This window comes from Vulpes lagopus, chromosome 20 (assembly GCF_018345385.1).
Source record: "Vulpes lagopus strain Blue_001 chromosome 20, ASM1834538v1, whole genome shotgun sequence".
NCBI classification, from domain to species: Eukaryota; Metazoa; Chordata; class Mammalia; order Carnivora; family Canidae; genus Vulpes; species Vulpes lagopus.
The window spans coordinates 13,147,876-13,169,214 of NC_054843.1; the positions used below are offsets into that span (position 1 = coordinate 13,147,876).

General features: G+C 41.2%; 1 protein-coding gene across 7 annotated transcripts in view; it reads left to right on the top strand.

The window, feature by feature from the left end:
* TIAM1 (TIAM Rac1 associated GEF 1) overlaps nucleotides 1–21,339 on the top strand; it is a 379,913-nt gene that overhangs the window by 331,181 nt on the left and 27,393 nt on the right. For 6 of the 7 annotated variants that reach the window (XM_041735233.1, XM_041735234.1, XM_041735232.1 and 3 more), the window contains 4 exons: nucleotides 6,588–6,691; nucleotides 16,621–16,800; nucleotides 17,710–17,778; nucleotides 18,074–18,199. In XM_041735233.1, coding sequence (XP_041591167.1) covers nucleotides 6,588–6,691; nucleotides 16,621–16,800; nucleotides 17,710–17,778; nucleotides 18,074–18,199 — 479 coding nt within the window. Of the gene's footprint in view, nucleotides 1–6,587; nucleotides 6,692–11,022; nucleotides 11,412–16,620; nucleotides 16,801–17,709; nucleotides 17,779–18,073; nucleotides 18,200–21,339 lie in introns of those variants that run through there. The other variant, XM_041735238.1, reaches the window with a different exon arrangement.

The following is a 21,339-nucleotide window of genomic DNA, read 5'->3' on the forward strand; positions in this document are numbered from 1 at the left end:
ACACAAAAATTTGCGCTCAAAGGAATGGATAGAATCATTGCTTTGACAACTGTCTTCCACATGCTGCTTTGTTCTTTCTCTTACTTTTATTAATTTTTGTCTTCAGCTAAGGACAGAAGCATGGCTTCTTGGGGTGAAAAAGAATACATGTTTAGAATCAGATATACCAAAGATACTGACTCATGGGAGTTCCTTTATAGTCTAGATATTAACTTTTGCCAGTTAGGTGTCGAAGGTAAGTCTTCTCAGTCTATAATGTGTCTTGTTGCTTTTGACAAAGAATTTTAATAAAATCTGATTTTCTATCTCCTATGATTTGTGCTTTTTATATCGTATTGAAGAGATCTTTCTTTTGCCTAAGGTAACAAACATGATCTTCTGTATTTTCTTGCAAAAGATTATATTCTTTGGGCTATTCACATGCTTCTGGTTTATACCTCCCTCATATTGATTTTTGTGAACGGCGTGTGTGAGTCCAAACGTATATTTTTCCATCTGCATAATCTGTTGTCATAACAATGTTTATCAAATATACCATTCCTTTCCCTGGGATCTGCAGTGGCACACGCCTCTGTATGCAGGAAGGCTGTTTCTGGGCTCTCTGTTCTGCTAGCCTGCGTCCTTACTAATTCTCCATTGTTTTATATTACTGCAGCTTTATGAGATATAATATATTTTGATATCTGGTAGGAAAAGTACCATGATCTTATTCTTCTTCTTTAATACTACATTTGGTGATGTTGGCCTTTTGCTCCTTCGTAATAAACTTAGTTCCCAAAAGATGCTGCTAGTGTGGTCTGTAGCTGAATACAGATTCTTTGGTTCTGTGGACTTATGTTGTGGTCTAACGTGTGGCCTGTTTGCATAAATTGCTGATCCTTGAGGAAAACATACATTCACAGTTTCTTAGGAGTAGGGTTTGAAATATATTCACGGATCAAACTAAATAATGATCAATACGTTTTCATATCATGACTAAACCTATTTGACGTTTGTCAAGCTTTCTTTACGTTGGCAAACTGTATTTTCCCATCCCTTTACTTTTAATCTTCTGTGTCTTTGTGTTTAGGTTTGTCTCTTGCATATTGCTAGTAGGTAAGGCTTTGTTTTGCATTGTTTTGTTTGTTCGGTTTGTTTTGTTTTTTTACCTAAACATAAAGTTTAAGTATCAAGTTTAGTTCACTTTGCATGTATTTAGAAGTTTCATGTCTTTTGACTCATTTCTGTCCTTTATTTTGCTGGCTTTGTCTTTGCTGGTTTTTTTTCTTTTCTTTCCTGCCATAATTGCGAATGGATTTCTAAATCCTGCTTTCTCTAATTCTGTTCTTTAGTGGCTGCCCTTAAAATGTAAACATGATTTCTGACATAACAAAGATCAATGTTAGTCTTTACTTCTCCATTCAAGCATAAAAGGCCCATGAAAAGGTTTAAATTTAATCACCCACACCATTGTTTTAGTTGCGTCTCGTATTTTGTAACCTACAATGTCCCTCCCTTTTTTTTGAGCGTGTGGGGTATTGTTTTACTAACTAAGACTTGCACATGTACATATCAGCTCTTTATTATCTTATTGTATATCAGCTTGTGTGTGTGCGTGAGTGTATGTTTGTGTTTCCTCATCTGAAGTATAGGCATATGCTATTTTATTGTGTTTTGCTGTATTGCACTTCATAGATATTGTGTGTTTTACAAATTGAGAATTTGTGGCAACCCTGCATTGAGCAACTCTGTTGGCACCATTTTTCCAACAGCATTTGCTCACTTTGTGTCTCTCTGTTACATTTTGGGAATTCTTGCAATATTTTGAGTCTTCTCATTATTATCATTTGTATGGCGACCAGTGATTATGACTTGCTAAAAGCTCAGATAATTAGTATTTTTTAGCAATAAAGTATTTTTAAATTAAGATGTGTACTTTTTGGGGCACCTGGCTGGCTGAGTTGGTGGAATGCGCAATTCTCGATCTTAGGGTTGTAAGTTAGAGCTCCATGTTGGGTGTAGAGATTACTTAAAAACAAAATCTTAACAAAAAAAATACAGTACTTTTTTTTAGGCATAATGCTATTTGCACATTTAATAGGCTGCAGTGAAGTATAAACATAACTTTTACATGGTCTGGGAAACCAAAAATTCATTTGACATGCTTTACTGTAATATTCACTGCATTGCAGTAGTCTGGAACCAAACTCTCAGGATTTCCTAAGTATGGCTATACATCTTTAGAGAGTTTTTTTAGGGAGGCTCTGTTTGTAGTGAACTTTCTCATTCTTTGTTTCTCAAACAGAACATTATATTTTTCTTATTGAATAATATCTTAGCTGGAAATACAATTCTATATTGATAGTTTTAGCATTTGTAGATTTCTGTGCTTTAGTGAGGTCATGTCTTCAGATAGATCTTTTATTCTTTCTTGAACTTTTATTCTTATCTATTGGGTGTTTTTTTATTTTTAATTAATTACTTTTTTTTTAAAGATAGATAGTTTATTTACTTATTTATTTGAGAGAGAGAACACGAGCAGGGCAGAGGGGCAGTGGGAGAAGAAGAAGCAGACTCCCCACTAAGTAGGGATCCTGACACAGGGCTTGATCCCAAGACGCTGAGATCATGACCTGAGCTGAAGGCAGATGCCTAACTGACTGAGCCACCCAAGTGCCCCTTGAGTGTGTGTTTTTTTTGTTTTGTTTTTTTGTTTTTTGTTTTTTGTTTTTTTAATTTGAGAGAGAGAGCATGTATGCATGAGAGGCAGGGAGGGACAGAGGGAGAGGAGGAGAGAGAACCTCAAGCAGACTCCATGCTCAGTGCAGAGCATCTCAATCTCACAGCCGTAAGATCATGACCTGAGCCAAAATCAAGAGTTGGACACTTAATCAACTGAGCCACCCAGACACCCTTCTACTGAGTGTTTTATTTGAGTGCTTATAGTTCTCATTTTAAAAAATTCTATTAATTTACCTGATCTTTTTTGAAGTTCTCTCTTGTTCCTTCTTAAAAATATTTTAAATATACTTGACATTCTGTATCTGATGATTGCAATACATTCCTTGGGAATCTCATTCTGTTGCGTATTGTATCTGCTGCTTCTCACTCATGGGGCCTGGTTTTTCCTGGGTTTTATGATAATGGATTATGGGTTTTTATTTGATCAAGCTTTATCTCTGGGTGTCATGTGATACCATCATTAAGAGTGAATTCCTCCAGAGATATTTTGATTATGTCTTTGCTGGAGCCCTTGGAATACAAATCTACACCAATTTTAAGGCAATTCTTCATCTTGAATGTCATGGATGAAATGTCTGTGTCCTGCCAAAATCCATATACTAAAGCCTTGAGCACTGAGGTGATTGCTTTTTGGAGTTGGGGCCTTTAGGAAGTAATCAGTCTTAGATAAAGTTGTGAGAGTAGCCCCCCATGATGGAATTAGTGTCTTTGTAAGGAGATGGAGAGAGGAGAGCTCACTCTTCCCTTGCACACACAGGGAAAAAGCCATGTGAACATGTAGCGAGATGGTGGCCTCCCACAAGTCCTCACCAAGAACTGAATCTGTGAGCCCCTAGATCTTGGACTTCCATGCTTCAGAACGAGAGAATAAATGTCTGTTATTTCAGCCATCACATCTGAGGTCTTTTGTTATAGCAGCCCAAGCTGACAAAGACACAGAGTCTCCTGGATGCAGTACATGCTGTAAATTTGAGTCTCAGACACCCATAGAGCCAGCCTGCAGTTGTCATCTTTGGAGAAAGCTCCTCCTTGCTCCCTCCCAGCTCTTGTGTCCTGGAGTGTAGGCAGAATCAGACAAGCTTCCTTTCCTTTGTTGGTTTGCTTCTCCTTCCCTGCTCCCTTCCCTCCCCTCCCCTTCCGTCCCCCCTTTTCCTATTGCCAGTGGATACTTTTTTCTTTTATCTTTTTGCATCTTTCTAGACTGAGAGTATAGCCATTCAAGGGACCGGTATGAATGTGAGGGATTCAGTTCTCACTTTCCAATTTGTACAGATCTGACACCTGTTTTCAGTATCATGTCTTCACGATTGAAACCAGAGTCTCCAGGGCATTGGTTCCCAAGCTGGGATGATACTGCTTTTGGGAAATGTGTGGGTGTGGTTTTATTGGCACAGAAACTGGGGGGTGCTAATTGTATTTAGTGCCCAGCACTGAGGGAGAGTCAAGTGTCTCTGCCAAGTGTGCAATTTTGCCCCCTCCACCCCAGATTGTTCCTTTCCTACCACCAATAGATCTTCCTCCCTCTGTGGGAGAGACTGCACTACGGTTTGGAAACTGATAGATTTACTCAATGTGGCCACAGCTTTCAGACTGGCATACCAGCTTCTTTTACTGTCTTCATTTGGGATTCTGGGTTTTTTTTGGGCTCAGCTCTATGTTTAAAAGGATTTTGTTACATTTTATTTAGCATTCCTTAGTGTTTTGTGGAGGTGGTTTCTTTCCTCTCTTTCCTGCTTGCTTGCTTGCTTTTCAGGAGACCTTGCCCCACAGTACCATTAATAATGAAAATCGTTTCCTTGGGCACCTGGGTGGCTCAGTGGTTGAGCATTTGCCTTTGGCTCAGGTTGTGATCCTTGGGTCCTGGGATCGAGTCCTGCATTGGACTCCTTGCAGGGAGCCTGCTTCTCCCTCTGCCTCTCTGTCTGCCATGAATAAATAAATCAAATCTTTTTAAAAAGAAAAAGAAAATCCTTTCCTTTGTTTTTCCAGTATTTTGTGAGCATCAGCTATACCCTGGGTGTTGTGTTACATGATGAGATATGCAGAGTCACAGCATTTGGTGGTTCAGTCTGGGGGTTGCTGTTGTGCAGATCGCTGTGTGAATGGAGCCCCAGCGTGCTGTGTATACTGGCTGCTCCAGATAGTACAGAGGGAGCCATGGTTTCCATGATTCAAGAGCTTAGTGCTCCTAGCAAAGTGGCCCTATGTAAGCTTAGTGGCTCCTCCACAGTGGGGATCCACTCTTGCCCTTTTCTCTGGCCCCAGCATCTAGGTCATTGCCCCCATAAAAGGGTTTAATCACCTTTTTCCCACGGAGATGACAATACAACAGAGTTGATAACCACCAACTTAACTGAGTATTTCTCTTTGACTGCTACCACCATATGTTAGAGCGAGCAAGTAATTAGAAAATGCTAGAGCCAGGGGCTCCTGGGTGGCACAGTCGGTTGGGCATCCGACTCTTGGTTTCCACTCAGGTCATGATCTCAGGGTCATGAGATTGAGCTCCATGTGGGCTCTGCACTCAGTGCAGAATCTGCTTGGGATCCTTGTGCTCTCTCCCTCTGTTCCCCGCCCCCCCCACCATGCACACACAACACACACTGTCTCTCTTTCTGAAATCAATCAATCAATCAATCAATCTGAAGAAAGAAAATCCTAGAGCCAGAGCAGAAGGGAGGATACAGAAAGAAGCTTCCATCTAGGTTGTATTCACCTCACTGGTGCTTTATTTCAGAGGAGGAGAGGGGGACTACAGGTGCAGCCTTGCTGTAGCATTTGCTTAGAGGTCAGCTTTCTCCCTGTTTTGCAGCCAACTTTGAATTTGAACATAAAGTGATGCCAAGTGGATCATGACTATAATAGCGTGCCACTGGATAAAGCAGCCTCTTTGCAAATGGAGCCTTTCATCCAGAGAGTCAGAAAGTGGCTCCTTCACTCTCATTTCCTATCTGGTCCCTTTGTATGGGAGTGCTTCGTCCCCAAACCACTGCCAAACTGGCTTGATTACCACTGTCTCATCAGATTAGCTAGAGGGTTTCAGATGTCTTAGAGCCTTGCTGCTCCAAGGGTGGTCCAAGGACAGTATTGATTGGTGTCACTTTTGGAGCTTGTAAGAAATGCAGAAGTTTAGGTCCAAACCCAAATCTATTGAACCTGCATCTGTAGAGCATGATCCCCTAGGAGCTCAGATATTCTTTAAATTTGACAAGCCTGCCAGAGGAGCGTGATTGTAAGGTTCTTTTCCTTCACCTTTGCATAGAATGTGGTGGGAAGTGTGGAAGTATGGTGTTACGTTTATAGTTCACCAGGGTTTGCAAAAACAGCCATCACACATATTACAGACTGAACGTTTCTGTCCTTGGGTCCCCCTCCAAATAGCAATAGCATCACATGGGAGGTTAGGGCTTCAACATGTAATTATGTGTTATAAAAAGTAAATAATATCTATATGTACTATCATATAAAAACAAGAATAGTCGGGAAGCCTGGGTGGCTCAGTGGTTTAGCGCCGCCTTTGGCCAAGGGCATGATCCTGGAGACCAGGGATCGAGTCCCACGTCAGGCTCCCTGCATGGAGCCTGCTTCTCCCTCTGCCTGTGTCTCTGCCTCTCTCTCTCTCTCTGTGTGTGTGTCTCTCATGAATAAATAAATAAAAATCTTAAAAAAAACATTAATAGTAGCAATAAACACAATAAATAAAATAGAACACGCCTATTGGGTCAAGATCGTGGAGCTCCTACATGGAGGGGCTAACAATATAGGTACATGTCAGGAGCCTGACCCTGTGCCCCCCTTGCAGAGGCCTGGCTTTTAGCAATTGCTCTACATGCTGACCCACATTTTCTGCTGATTTCATCTTGCAGGACACAGCCTCTGCAGCGAGCAGGGCAGTAGTGCCGAGACCGCTCCAGAGGAGACCGAGGGGCCCGACTTGGAATCCTCAGATGAAACTGATCACAGCAGCAAGGTGAGAGATTTTCATTTTCACGTCCCACCTGTCGAACCACCAAAGAATCACAGCCGACACGACTGACACAATCACCTTTGCAGTCGTGTATGGTTAGGAGGCCTCTCCACGGGACCAAGTGTTTTTACCTCTGAGATGTCACGAAATAAAATACGAAATCCCAATTACAGCCTTGATAACAATATGTGATACTACACATGAGAATACAGGGCAGAAATCACTTTTAATGAGTTTGCATCTCATTTCACCTGTTTTCCTTCTTTGAAGAAATATCATCCAAAATGTGTGTGTGGCTGGGCCTGTTAGGCTTTCTTGCCATTCATGGTTCCTGTAACAAAATCGTTTTGCATTGTCTATGTTTGGCTTTTGTGAAAGGTGAACAGAATTTATGTGAAAGGGAAAGAAACAATGTTTTTATTTATTCATAGAGCATGTTCCTCAGTTATTAGAGGGCTGTGAAAACGCCCTTATCCTAACTCTTTGGTAAAAGACTGTGAATTTCTTTTCCATAATTCATCATGCTTTTATTTTTTATTTATTTTTAAATTAAAAAAAAGATTTTATTTATTTATTCATGAAAGAGAGAGAGGCAGAGACATAGGCAGAGGGAGAAACAGGTTCCCTGTGGAACCTGTTCCCAATGCAAGACTTAATCCCAGGACCGGATCATGACCTGAGCCAAAGGTAGACGCTCAACCACTGAGCCATCCAGGTGCCCCATCATCATGTTTTTATCCCACCTCTCAAACAGTTCCGTGGATCACCAGCCTGTTCTGAGCACACTCTCCAAAGTACAACAGTTTAAAAACTTGACGTTACCTCTGTCCAAAGGCCCCCCCAGCAAAAGTAATTGTATATGACTCTCTTTCTGTATTTATTCACTTTTTTTTTGTAGTGTTGTTGACATATTTGTGTAGATCCCTCCACGTACCTTTCTTTCTTTTGTTTGACACTTACCAGTCACTTTCTGATCAAATCATGTCATTTTAAATTATACTCTCTTCTTCCCCTTTTGCAAGGTCAGGGTAATGCTTGCCTTTGCTCAGTGATTGGATGATGGGGGGCGGGGAAGGGTGTTAAATAATATAATTGTAGTCATGGAAATACATTATTCAAATATGAACTATTATTTTAACCTACATTTCTCTGTGTGTGTCTATGTTTCACCATGATTTTTGCTCATGTGTGTCTCTTTGATCATCATAGATAGGATCACCATTCTCAGTGTCCTTTCAAGCTGAGCACAGTATAAAATTTAATGTTGGAAAGTAATTTTATTTTTTTATAAAGATTTTATTTATTTTCGTGAAAGAGACAGAGAGAGGCAGAGACACAGGCAGAGGGAGAAGCAGGCTTCCTTTGGGGTGCCTGATGCAGGACTCGATCCCAGGACCCTGAGATCACAACCTGAGCCAAAGGCAGATAGATGCTCAACCACTGAGGCATCCAGGTGCCCCAAAAGTAATTTTAATACTTACAAAGGCTTTATGCTGTTGGTTCTTCATTAAAATACAGATGAATAAGTGGAAATGCACACATTTCATTTAAAGCCAAAAAAAACCCTCAAAAAACTGCTTCAAATTACTTTTTAGGTGTGTGGCCGTTTTATGCACTTAGGGTAGGGGTGGGAGGGGTCCCTCTCAAGAGAAATGGATATTTCCAAACTGAGGTAAGAGATTTGGAAAGGTATTTATTAAGTTATTTTGTTATTGAACTTAAGAATGTTAATTCTCAGTTTCTAATTTGATTTAGGAATGCAGCTATTTTTCCTATATCTAAAACACTTATTTCTGAATACTTTTTAACTTGGATCATTTTTACCTCACTGTCATAGGCAATGTTCTCATTCCTTGTGGATTTTGAGATTGTTTTCATTCAAAATTTGTGAGTCATGAGGTCCTAAACAGGGTCCTCTGTAATGTTAGGTCTGGCAACAGAGAGGAAGGAAGGGGCCCCAGGGTTTTGTTGGACTGACCCCGATGCCTCTCTGACTTAATGGTTCTTTCTCCAGAGAGTAGGTCTGAAACCCACCTGGAATAGATAGGGTCAGAGGCAGGAACAGGCCAGCTTGTCCATGGATTTCACTGTAGAAATGCATGGCGGCTCTCATAACAAGAGAATTTCATCAAAATTACTGATGACAAATTTGGGTGATGATCAGTATTTTTAAAGCTAGTACAGTGACCTTCACTGAAACCATAAGTTCATATTCCTTTTCACTAGGTTGAGGAGCACTGTGTGATTCTATATCTAAAAATACTCTCTAGTTTTGGTTCTATTCACATTTTATCTTCTTTATTTGAGCTGTTTTGTCATGCAACCCAAGTTAGTTAATTAAATTGGCCTTTAATGAGTTAATTTCTCACTTTTATTTAGAAGCAAAAAACAAATTGAGCAAATGGTTCTTGGAGCCTGGGTCCTACTGTGTATTTCCTTCCTTCCTTCCTTCCTTCCTTCCTTCCTTCCTTCCTTCCTTCCTTCCTTCCTTCCTTCCCTCCTTCTTTCCTTTTCCCTTTCTTCCTTCCTTCCTTCCTTCCTTCCTTCCTTCCTTCCTTCCTTCCTTCCTTTCTTTTTCTTTCTTTCTTTCTTTCTTTCTTTCTTTCTTTCTTTCTTTCTTTCTTTCTTTCTTTCTTTCTTTCTTCTTTCTTTTCTTCTTTCTTCTTTCTTTCCTTTCTTCTTTTAAATTTTGTTTATGGTGGGGGGGAGATGGAGGAGGGAGAGAAGCAGACTCCCCACTGAGCCAAGAGCCCAACCCAGGACATTGGGATCCTGACTTGAGCTGAAGGCAGACGCTTAATGGATGGAGCCACCCAGGCACTCCCTTACTATGTATTCCTGATAGTAAATGGAACTAACACTTACTTAGTATCTTGTATATATTGGGCACCATCTCATCCTCACAGTACCTCTGAGAGAGAAATACTATTATTCCTTCTATTTCATAGGTAATGACATTGGAACAGAGAGGTTAGCAACTCAGTGAAGGTCACACAGCTCTGAGATGGCAAGACAAGGCCTTGTGTTGTCACCTGCTGTGCTACAACTACCTTCTGGCCAGATGTTAAAGTCTGGTGTTAAATTCTAGGTTTCAGAAAAAGAAGAAATTAATTAGTGTGCTGAGCAAGTCAATTAGATATGTACTCATTAACCACTTACATATTTTCTTAATGCTGAACCTTTCTGGGTGTCTTTTTTTTTTCTTATGATTTATGATTTAGAGTAAGAGCAAGCACATATCTTGAGTTTCTTGATCAAAATGAAATATTCTTTTGACACATCTCCTAGATCAGTAATTTTTCTTGAGAACAAACTGCACATTAATTTTTAAGTCGCAAGCTGCCTTAGACGTGGAAGGATGATTTAGCCCTACTTTGAAGGCACCAGGCTGGGTGTAGAATGTAAAAACAAATAAATTAGCAAACGGATCAAGAAATGAAATAAAACAAGCAATCCTTTTTTTTTTATTATTATTCTTGCTGAATCTGTAAAGGCTGTTGATTTGCTTTGTTTGTTTAATATTTTTGCTCTTTGTAAATGAATTGCTTTATGAAATAATGGGCAGAGTAAAGACAATGCAGGTTGGAGTGTTATGTGTTTTTTTATTTTTTTATTTTTTAATAGTTGTTGCTCCTCTGGCCTTTTGGAGTTCAGCAAGTAGATAATTGCGGCTTCCAGAGCATTGGTGGCACTAGAAAGTCAGGTCCCTGGGGGTGGGGGTGGGGCTCTCACATGGGGAGGGGGGAGGGAGTGGGGGTGGGGGGCAGTCTAGCAGCCTTTCTCTTTGTGAGCCACCTCCTTCCTCTTGTGTCTGTGGGTGCTGACCTCAAAGGGGCCTCCTCCACTGGTCACTTGTTTCTGTGCTTCTAATCTAAAACTCTTGTCTCTGGCAATGAATGCTAATGAGCCCCCAGCTGTCCTGTTATGTATTCCTGGCCCCCCTGGCAGCTGTGATTCCTGTTTTCCACTTAGCAAATGTATTAGAATGATTTTCAGAACATTTCCATCCTGAAAGCCACCTTTCCTCTTTTTTAATCCAAATTGGGATTGTCTCGGAAATGTCTGCTTTAGGAACAAAGCATGAAGCGGAAAATGTGAAAACATAAACTGGTTAAAAAAAAAACTATCTATCTATATAGTTTTTATTCTTTATTTACTTATTTTTCTTTCTTTATTTTTTTAGTGCCTGCCCCCAGACTCAGTGAGGGGTGTCTTCAAAGTTGTTTGAGCCGGCGGGGTTTAATATCCCTGTGCAGTGCATGACGCTGGCCAATCAGCTGATCCTGGTCCGCAGAGCAGAGCGGCTCACATCCTGGGCAGGCTTTTTCTGCTTTGTGCTCTGGTCTCTTTTGGTTCTCTCTTTCTGGAACTTTTGTGGGTTAGCCAGGTGAAATCAAAGCATAAATTCCTGTCCATGCGTTAGCCTTTGACACCATCCCAGAGGCTGCTGTGCTGCTGTCCTATCTGTTGATGCAGCAGTAGGTTTCCTGGGCGAGCCGGCATGGGCTGCCTAGATGAGAGGATGCTCCCTTGGGAACTGGAAGGCGTTGGGCGCTCTCGGGGTATTTTAAGAAACTTCTGTTTCTGTGCGGAACACGTCAGGTGGTAAAATTACCATGAGAATATATTCCTGATGATGTCTGCACTGTGGAAAATAAAGCGCAAGCCCAGGATTGAAAACAATGACAAGTCCGGTGATTCTATATATCGGACACTTCATCTGGTGAGCATGTTTGAATTCTTTCTTGCTAACCTTGTTTATGTTACGACTTTCCAGCTGGATTGCTTTTCAGCCCAAATGACAGTGATTGTGCTTGTCCCGTTTCCCCATCACTGCATCCTTTTACCCTCCGATCTCCCTTGTTGATAAAGAATATATAGTTTAGCACGGCAGGGTCGGGGAGGGGGGAGGAGGTAGTTGGGCATCAGTAGTTGGTGTGGGGTCGAATTGGCCTAGAATCTTCACATTTATCTTTTTTCATTCTTAAATGTCATAAAGATGTATTATATAGTATTTTTTAAAACTGAGTGTCATTTGAATTCTTCTCCTCTCTTTTGGTTGTTGAGATTTTGAGTGTGTTTGTGTTAGGTGTATGGCACATTTCCCTGATCCCCGCCTCAGACTGGGTAGCCTGAGTGCTCATCAAGCATTTCTGGAAGAAGGATGTCCACCTTGCCTCCTGTCAAGTTTTAAGTGTTTGGGGCTTTATTTCTGCTTACTTGAGAAGGAGATGGTGATAGAAGTGTTGGCTCAGGGGTTGTGTTGATGGTTTAGCATCAACTGACTTATATTTACTGTATGTCAGTAAATGGTGAGTCCCTAGTGAGAAAGTCCAGCTGGTTAACGACAAGGAATAATTTAACCAAATCAAATTAAGCTTTTTAGTACTTCAGTATTAATATTGAAGTCTGCCCACAATTAGATTTTGTGTCGTTCAATGAAACTTGAAATCTGGCGGTGAGGACACCTGATTTACCCAACTGGAGCTTTCATCCTTCTTCGATGTTTCTTCTTCAACATTTGTTCAAAAGGAGACAGAGAAGGTGATGGGAAAACTAGAGGGATTACCACTGCATATAGTGGTCGCTGAAATTATAGAGAACATGACTTTGGTGTTTGTCTCCAAAAAACCTTAAGTAAAGGTTTTAAGAATTTAGGCCACTCTGGCCCCTTTTAAATCTGTGGGATGTGTTAAATCGGTCAGACTTAAAGGACAGTTTTAGAACTCTGAACTCATCTAGAGATAGAAATTGCCTTTACTGGTTGCATAACAGGAAGAGCTTAAACAGCTGGGTAGCTTGAGTCAATAGTGTATACTTAAAAGTCTACCCCCCCCCTCTTTTTGTACTTTCTTTTCATCTTCCACAGGAAGAAAGCGATATTATAAACATTGAGCTTCATGCTGGCCTCAGTAAAGGGGCTCGTTTCCTCCTGCAATTGTGTACTCTTCTCCACACGTTGGTTGGATAATTCTTAGCCCTGACAGTGGAGTGGCTTCACTACCTTGAACAGTTTCAAGCTGGCAGCTCTGAAGTGCCCCAAAGTGCTTTTCTGTCTCCAGGGTGACTGATTGTAGTCCTCTGGTGGGAAGAGGTTTGTCCCTCGCCCAGTACAGAAACCTCCACTGTCTCCTCCTTCTTAGCAGCACTTCACTGTTTGTCCCAGTTCCAGGAAACTTGGCTCTGAGGAGTGTGTGGAGAACCTCCCACGGCAGCCACCTTTCCAGGCATCCCTGGCTGCGGAGCTGGGTGTGGAATAAAGAGGACAGCTAAGGATGCTCAGTGTCGGAGCGGTAGGGGGGAGTTCTGTACCCCCTCCTCTTATGACCGGAGTCACAGCTAAGCTACCCAGAGGAGGTCTCAGTGGATCTCGATGCAAAAAAATCTAGCCACTAGTATAGGGTCAGGGAGACTTAAAAGTTGGGCCACAACGTATAAAATCTCTGCATTAGAGGTATTCTAGAAAAGACCTGCATTTCATACTTCCTAATGAGGATGTTTTTTGGGTAACATTTCAGTAAGACAAAAATTCTCCAGCTTGATGCCATCATTTTGTTTCCAAGTAAAAGTTTCATTAAGAGCCTTGCAAAACGTGCTGTGACAATATGCATTGTAACTTGGAATTCTGTTTTATAAATAGCATGTAATTGGGAATAAAGAGATTATGTCCATGTTAGGAATATGTCCATATCCCTTATGAGAGTTTATACCTCGAATCAGAGAACAGGGTGGTCTGTGTTGAGACTGCTTTGCCCTGTCTCTATGTAAGAGAGCACCTGGCTAAATCTATCCTAAATTTAGGATTGTATTTAATAAGAAAGGGATGCCTAAGGCTTTGAATTGTCAGAAGAGGATTTAAAGGAATTTGGGAGCGTCCCTTGGATGCTCATGATTTTTTCTATAATCCAGAACTTGGCTCAGAGGGGAAGAAAGATGAGCAGGCTGGGTGTTTGGGAATGAGGTTGGGTAGGATATGACTTTAGCTTTATGACATAGATTTAGAGCATGAAGGCCCTAGCCCACAAGCCATTAACCTCAGCTCTTCCCTTGGGCCTGCTTAACATAAGGATGCCTGACCTTAGAAGTGGTGAACTTCACACAAAGTGAGAAACTCAATTTACACTCTTAAAAACGGAAGCCTCAAGGCATTGATGGTGAAACAGTGGGAATGAGAACCTTAGAAAGTCCATCCATACCTTTCACTATTATATGCAGATATAGGTGACAACGGTAGCTGGTCAGTGCGCTGAGAATTAGGAGCACAGAGAGAAGCACCTTCTGGAATTTCCTGCCCTTGATATGTGCCTGAGTCCCCAGGCCATAACTTTGGCCCATCCTGAAAGTATGGAGCACCTTTCGTATACCCTATGAGGACATTGGATCTCCCATGGCAACTTGTCTAAATGATAAAATTGTAGAAAAGCACATTGTGTCTCTGATGGGAATGAAGCGATGGATTTATTTATCATGAGGAGTAGCTTTGATGTTAATCTGCATAGAAATGACAGACAGCTGTGGTTACTGTTGGGCCCCTGAGAAACGCATTGTATAAGGGAAGGTGCCAATTATATGTTTGTTGTGTTCGGTTCCTTTGCAGGATGCTGAATCTAGGCAATAAAAGACAGGTGGGAAAAGCTGGAAGGCAGGACTGTTAGTTATCAGTCTTTCTCTTGGTCTGTCCATATGGGATTTTAATTTTTTAATTTTGGTGAGGGTTACCTCTCCCCATCATATCTATGTTATAATGCAGTAGTGACCTATTACAGTTATCCCCAGATTATTTAAAAGCTATGTGAGCGTTTTTTTGTTACAACGGGTCTTTTGTTTTTGTGTAATTTGTAAGACAAAGCTATATTTAGCCAGATGTTTAAGAAAGGAAAGGACGAGGTAGTAAAATACTAACATAGCTAAATAAAAAAACTGTTTAGTTGATTTTTCCAGAAATAAGCTTTAATGAAATTCTTTCTTTTTTAACAGCCTTATTGACACATAATTCACATTTCTTACAATTCAGCACATTTTGGTGAGTTTTTGGTTCGTCCCTGAAGGGAGAATTCTTTGTGGGGATAAATAGTGACTGGAACACTGAATCCATGGAGAGCATTGGACAGTGGCCCCCTGAGAGATGACTGGTACCCTCTGGCACATAAGACTAGGGTCAGTGGTGGCAACAAAATAAGCTATGGTCATTGTAAGATAATTGAAATAGGGGCAACTGGGTGGTACAGTCAGTTGAGCAGCCGACTCTTGGTTTCAGCTCTGGTTGTGATCTCAGGGCCCTGGGATTGAGCCCTACATCAGGCTCTGTGCTGCCTGAGGAGACTCTTTCCCCTCCTCTGCCCCTTCCCCCCAAATAAATAAATAAATCTTTAAAACACACACAGAAATAATAATCATGTAGATTTGGGTCCTGGCTTTTCCTCTTTGCTGTCATGGCATTATCGTGAATGCATCCTTGTTAGGTTCTGACTTCCCCTGTCCTTGTACTGCCTTTATTCTATGCTCCTTTCCCTCTGGGTTATGCCGGTGAGGGGAAGGCGTGCTAATGTTGGCTGCCTTCTTCCTTTGTGTGTAAGGGGTTGCCCCCATGGAGTACCTTTGGTTTTAGCTTCTGTGCTCTGCACCAAATGCCAGCCTTGACTTCCAGCTCTGGGAGGATATTCTTATGTTCTTCCTGGGTGGGTGGGTGAAAGAAGTACTTCTTTATCTGCACCCGTGTTTGCTGGGAATACTCTGTGCCTAGGGATGAATTAGACATTGGAAGCCAGGGAGAGGAGGAGGAGCAGACAGCTTGCCTTCAAGGAGATATCTAGCAAACATTTATAGAGTGGTACATTTGGACAAATATTAATAAACTAGATTTTGTGCTACAAAATAGCTTCTGGAGGCATTCCATCAGGAGCTTTAAACAATACGCTGGCTCATCCCATCTTGGAGGTCCTGATTGAATTGATCTGGAGAGTGCTGGGCATGCTCCCCAGGTGATTGCTATATGCAGCCCAGGTAGCCAAGTACAAATTCCACTCGGTTTTTAGCACCCCGCCTACCACCCATGCTTTGGAGAATTGTTTTGCATAACTTGAAGTTTGAATTTTAGAATCCTAGAACCCTAAACTTCTACCTGAATCATCCTGGACAGAGATTAGGTGGAGGCTGAGCTCCCCCACTGAAGCCTTATTCAGGGCTCCACAGCCTTTATTTCGAAAGAGGAGGTATTTTTCTGCTTGGGGAAGCTGGAGAGACAGAAACTTTTCCCTTTCTTCCCTTAAAATATATGAGTATCCATCATTATCTAGAAAGTTACCTTAGGGCTAATTTTTAACAGAGCCAGAAAGAATCTTAGCTTATAAAATCATCTTCCAGTATTGCAAAGTATAGTTTACTTAAGTGGGGGCTATGATAATTAGCCTTGTCTTTGGAGTGAATTGAGTTTAATTTTTCCATCTCTCCGTCTGCTTATTTGTAAGCTTCTTGCAGAGTAGTTATGAACACAGGCTTTGATCCACACTGCCTGGTTCAAATCCCAGCTCTGCCATTTTCGAGCTGTGCAAGAGCTGTGCAATTTCCGATGAGTTACTTAACCTCTCTGGGCCTCCTTTGGGTCCGATGAGTTACTTAACCTCTCTGGGTCTCAGCTGTTTCATAGGAATGCTAATAGCCCTTAACTTACCATGTGGGAGGAATAAATACATCAGACAAGTGCCTGGCATGTAGTGAACACTCAGAATCTGTTAGCAATTGTTGTTATGGTTGTTCTGAGCGTTCAGTGAGCTCTTATATGTGTAGAGCTGTCTGGGGAAAGGAGAGATGTAATTTGTGTGTGTGGCAGTTCATTAACTGGGAAGGACACCTTTAGGCAGAACAGCTGTCAGACAGGTCTCTCTTGTGAGAGGTAACTTCCTCTGCTTTGCCTTTTCAACTGTGCTCCGAAGAGCACGGAACAGGTGGCCGCATTTTGCCGCAGTCTGCATGAGATGAACCCCTCTGACCCAAGCCCACCTCCTCAGGACGCCACCGGGCCTCAGCTGGCCACGATGAGGCAGCTCACGGACGCTGACAAGCTGCGCAAAGTGATCTGTGAGCTCCTGGAGACAGAGCGCACCTACGTGAAAGTACGTCTTGCTGGTCTACCCCCCCCCCCCTCGTTCTTGAAGGAGGGGCTTTGTGGGTTTAACACTGTGTTTGGTCTCCTGTGGAATCTGGCCTTTCCTCTGAACATTCAGATCTCCTGCATGTTAAGGAAGCACATCAATTCTTGGGGCAATTCATTGACATTTGTCACTGATCGACAAAGGAGAGGATGGTGACTATTCAGTGTGCCCTCTGACTTTTCTAAATCTGTTGTTGAGCTAATACTAAAATGGAATTTAGTTTTTAAAAAATTTTAAGGTATTATTTTCAGTATCTAATTTGAGTCTAGACAGAAGGGTATCTGTTTTCTTATTATTCTCACTTGTGTTCATTTAGTTATTCCTGTAACTATGTCATTCCTATATAATTCATAATGTCTATATAGTACATATAACTAATAATACATGCATTATACATATATTACAATACACATGTTGTAATGCATTCCTATAACTGTATTAATCATCTATTCCTGTAACTGTATAATTTAGTTATATGTCACAGCAGTGTGATCTGTTATTAATGATCTATTTTAGTCTTTTAACTTAGGGGTCAGCAAAGTATGGCCCTCAGGCCAAATCCAGCCCTCTGCCTGTTTTGACAAAGTTTTATTGGAACACAGCCACACACACTCATTTACGTGTTGTCTGTGCTGCTGTAACTGGAAGCGGCTTTCCTGGTACAGCAATAGATTTAATATGGTTGTGACGAAGGCCACATGGCCTGCAGAGTCTAAAATATTACTGAAAAGATTGGCTTACTCCCGCTTTAAATAAACTTAATGACCCAAACACTGTAATGTTAGCATCTGGGACATAATCTGTTACTTTCCCCTTTAGCTTCCTTCTAGACTGTTAGATGTGCTAATGAAATATCCTTTCAACCCTTAGGACTTAAACTGTCTCATGGAGAGATACCTAAAACCTCTTCAAAAAGAAACTTTCCTCACCCAAGATGAGGTATGGTGGAAATTGTCTTAACTTTGTGAGGGTTGCAGCTTGACATGGTGAAGAGAAAGAAGTGAGGCACATTTGCAATACTAAAAACATTTTGAATTTGCTTAATTGTAATAAATAAAATGTGTGTTATGCTCTTGGCCTGCAACCAGAGAGTTAAGGAGGGGCCTCCCCCACCATGGTAGGCTCATGATCTTAATTGATGAGTATTGATAGAAAGACTTTGAAATTGGAAGCAAATAAAGTTTCTGAACACTGATGAAATATGGAGTGGCTTAAATTCTTTTCCATTTTCCAGCTTGATGTGCTCTTTGGAAATCTAACCGAAATGGTAGAGTTTCAAGTAGAATTTCTTAAAACTCTAGAAGATGGAGTGAGACTGGTACCTGATTTGGAAAAGCTTGAGAAAGTTGATCAATTCAAGGTAAGTCTCATCCTCAGATGATGTCAGGCTGCCTCCTCGTGTCATGGGCAGGTTACTCTGTAAGTCAGTTGAACCTCTTGATAACACATGGCAGGAGGCATATGCTCTTTTTGGTACATGCTTGTGCTCGTGGAGTTGAGTCTCCATTGGTTGCCTGGTGGGGTCAGTTCCTGAAGGGATGCTTAGAGGGGAGCCTTGTCTGGGTGAGGTGACACAAATGCCATCAACTTGTATGAAACTAATGCCTCTTTTGGCTTCTGCTTGGGAAGATAGACGAACCTTGACCTTCTGTTCTGGTGACATGGGGCCCTTTAAGACTTGCTATTAGCAAATGAGACTAGCACCCATAGTTTCCCAGTAAACAAATTAATTTATCATGTCCTGAAAACCTTTGCTTAATGGAAATGCTTATTATCCAGGAGGAAGAAAGTCTTACAGCACATAGTGTCCTTATAGCTTTAATGAGGATTTATGACTAGGACCTCAGTGAGGATGCTCACAGCTTCCTCCTCCTCCTCGGTTGGCTCTCCTGTATTACAGACACTTCCTGTGCTGTACCTCCAACTGACAGAGCTCGATTCACGCACAGTGGTGTTGGCTTCCATGTCACTCTTGCATGCTTTAAAACACACACACACACACACACACACACACACAACAGATTAATTCAGATGTAATTGACATACACTATGCCACATCTGGTCACATTGTACAATTGGATGAATCTTGCCGTATGTACACACCTGTGAAACCATCGCCACAATCAGGAGAATGAGCAGAATCAGCAGCTCTAGAATGTTTTTCCCTGCTTTTTTGTGATTCTTCTCTCCCGCCTCTTACTGCCTGTCAGCCACAGGCAAACGAGCTCTTTGATACCACAGGTTAGTTAGATTGGTTTGCATTCTGGAATTTTACATAAGTGGAATCAAGCAGCATATACTTTTTTTTTTTTTTTTTTGACATGGCATTCTTTATTTGGTATAATCACGTTACATTCCATCCACTTGGCTACATATATCGATATGACGCTCAGGGGTGTCCCACTTTATGGGTATAGTACGCTTTGTTGCTCTTTCACCTTTCCTGGGCTCTTGGGCTATTACCAGTTTGGAGAAATTATGAGTAAAACTGCTATGAAAATTTTTGTGTAAATGCTAGTATGGATGTCTGCTTTCTTTTGGCCAAATACCTGGGAGTGAAAGGGTTGGATCACATGGTTATACCACTGTACATTGTCCTCCTCACCCTTACGAGGAGGTCATGGTCCCTTTTTATAATTGTAGCCATTCTAATAGGTATGTAGTGGCACCTCCTTGTGGTTTTCATTGTCATGTCCCTTATGATGTGACAATGAGCATCTTCTTAAGTACTAATTTGCCTTTAATACATCCTCTTTGATGAAGCGTCTGTTCAGATCATTTGCCCATTGACTTTATTGGTTGGTTGGTTTCTTGCTATGAGACTTAAGAGTTCTTTCTATATTCTGAATATAAGTCCTTTACCGGAACCAGGACTTGTAAATATTTTCATCTTGTTGTACAATGTCTCTCAAAGATCTAAAATTTTTAATTTTGATAAAGTCCAGTTTTTCAAATCATGTCTTTTTTGGGTCATACCTTTGGTGTCATGTCTGTGAAACTTTTGCCCAAACCTGGGTCATAGCGATTTTCTCCTATTAACTCCCAGAAGCTTTATAGTTTGGCCATGGGCATTTCAGTCTTTGATCTGTTGCGAATTAAATTTGGTATGGTGTGATGTAGGAATCAGAGTCTGCTTTCTTCCATACGAATATCTGATTTTTCTAGTGCTGTTTGCTGAAATGCCTATTCTTCTGTCCTCTTCCACTGTATTAAATTTGCAATTGTGTTGAACTAAGGTTCAGTTGTCTATGTATGCGGAGCCCTCACATACTTTCACTTCTTCTAGAGCTTGCAGAAGTCTGGCTGAGTGATGTTAGCATACACATTTAGGGACTGGGATGAAGGCTGCTCTTTATATATATGTTTTTTTGGGTCACTGCCTCTCTGCAACAGGAGGTACTCAGTATATACATAATATTCATACAGTTGGTGTATGAACATGTATTTATATATACTTATATATTTTTATTTGGATATAATTTGAGACTTAGGGAAAGTTTGCAAGAATAGTCTGAAGAATTTCTGGATATCCTTTACCCAGATTTCCCAAATGTGAACATTTGGCCACCCTTGCTTTATTCTTTATCTTCCTGTCTCTGATGTGTGTGTGTGTGTGTGTGTGTGGACACGTGTGTAATTTTTTTTCTTTGAACTATTGAAGAATTTAGTTGCAGGCATAATAGCCCTTTACCCCTAATTACTACATGTAGTTCGCTTTTTGTGTGTTCAAGTGCTGCTTGGATGAGTTAGTTTTTTCCCCTCTTTATCTTCAAGGTGGTTATGCTCTCCATTTGCAATGACAGTTGGTTCGTTCATTTGTATTTTCTAAATTAGTATATTCATTAAGATAGAACTCGTGACAAGGGCCAGTAATTTGTTAGTTGATCAGACTTGCTTCTGATCAACTTAGTGAGGGTCATAATAAAAATGGATACAGACATTCCTTAAAACACTTGTTTTGCTTTTTTAAAGATTTTATTCATTTGAAAGAGAGAGAGAGCACGCAGAAGCAGGGAGAGGGGCAGAGGGAGACATAAGCAGACTCCCTGCTGAGCAAGGAGCCTGAACTTGGGGCTCAATCCCAGGATCATGACCTGAGCTGAAGGCAGATGCTTAACCAACTGAGCCACCCAGGCACCCCCAAAACATTTGATTTAACTCTAAGACATCTAACATTGATTCTAGTCACCTAGCAGTCTCTTGTTGTGGGGCTAGGGTCAGTTAATCACTTGAGGAGAGTTAGATGGACAGGACTATGATGTGGACATGGCTGCATTAGGAGCAGAGTTATTCTAGGAGGGATTGGTGCATGGATTATTTTAGTGAGCTGTTTCTAAACGATTGCTGTTCTAAATTCCATTCAAGTGGGACTCTCTTCCCTGACCTTCACTGTACTGGTTGATGGCAACACCTGACAATCTCCATTCTGTCCATAAGGCAAAACAAATGATAGATACCGAATATTTGTTTTAGCACCTTTCAGTTGGCTTCTGGATTGTC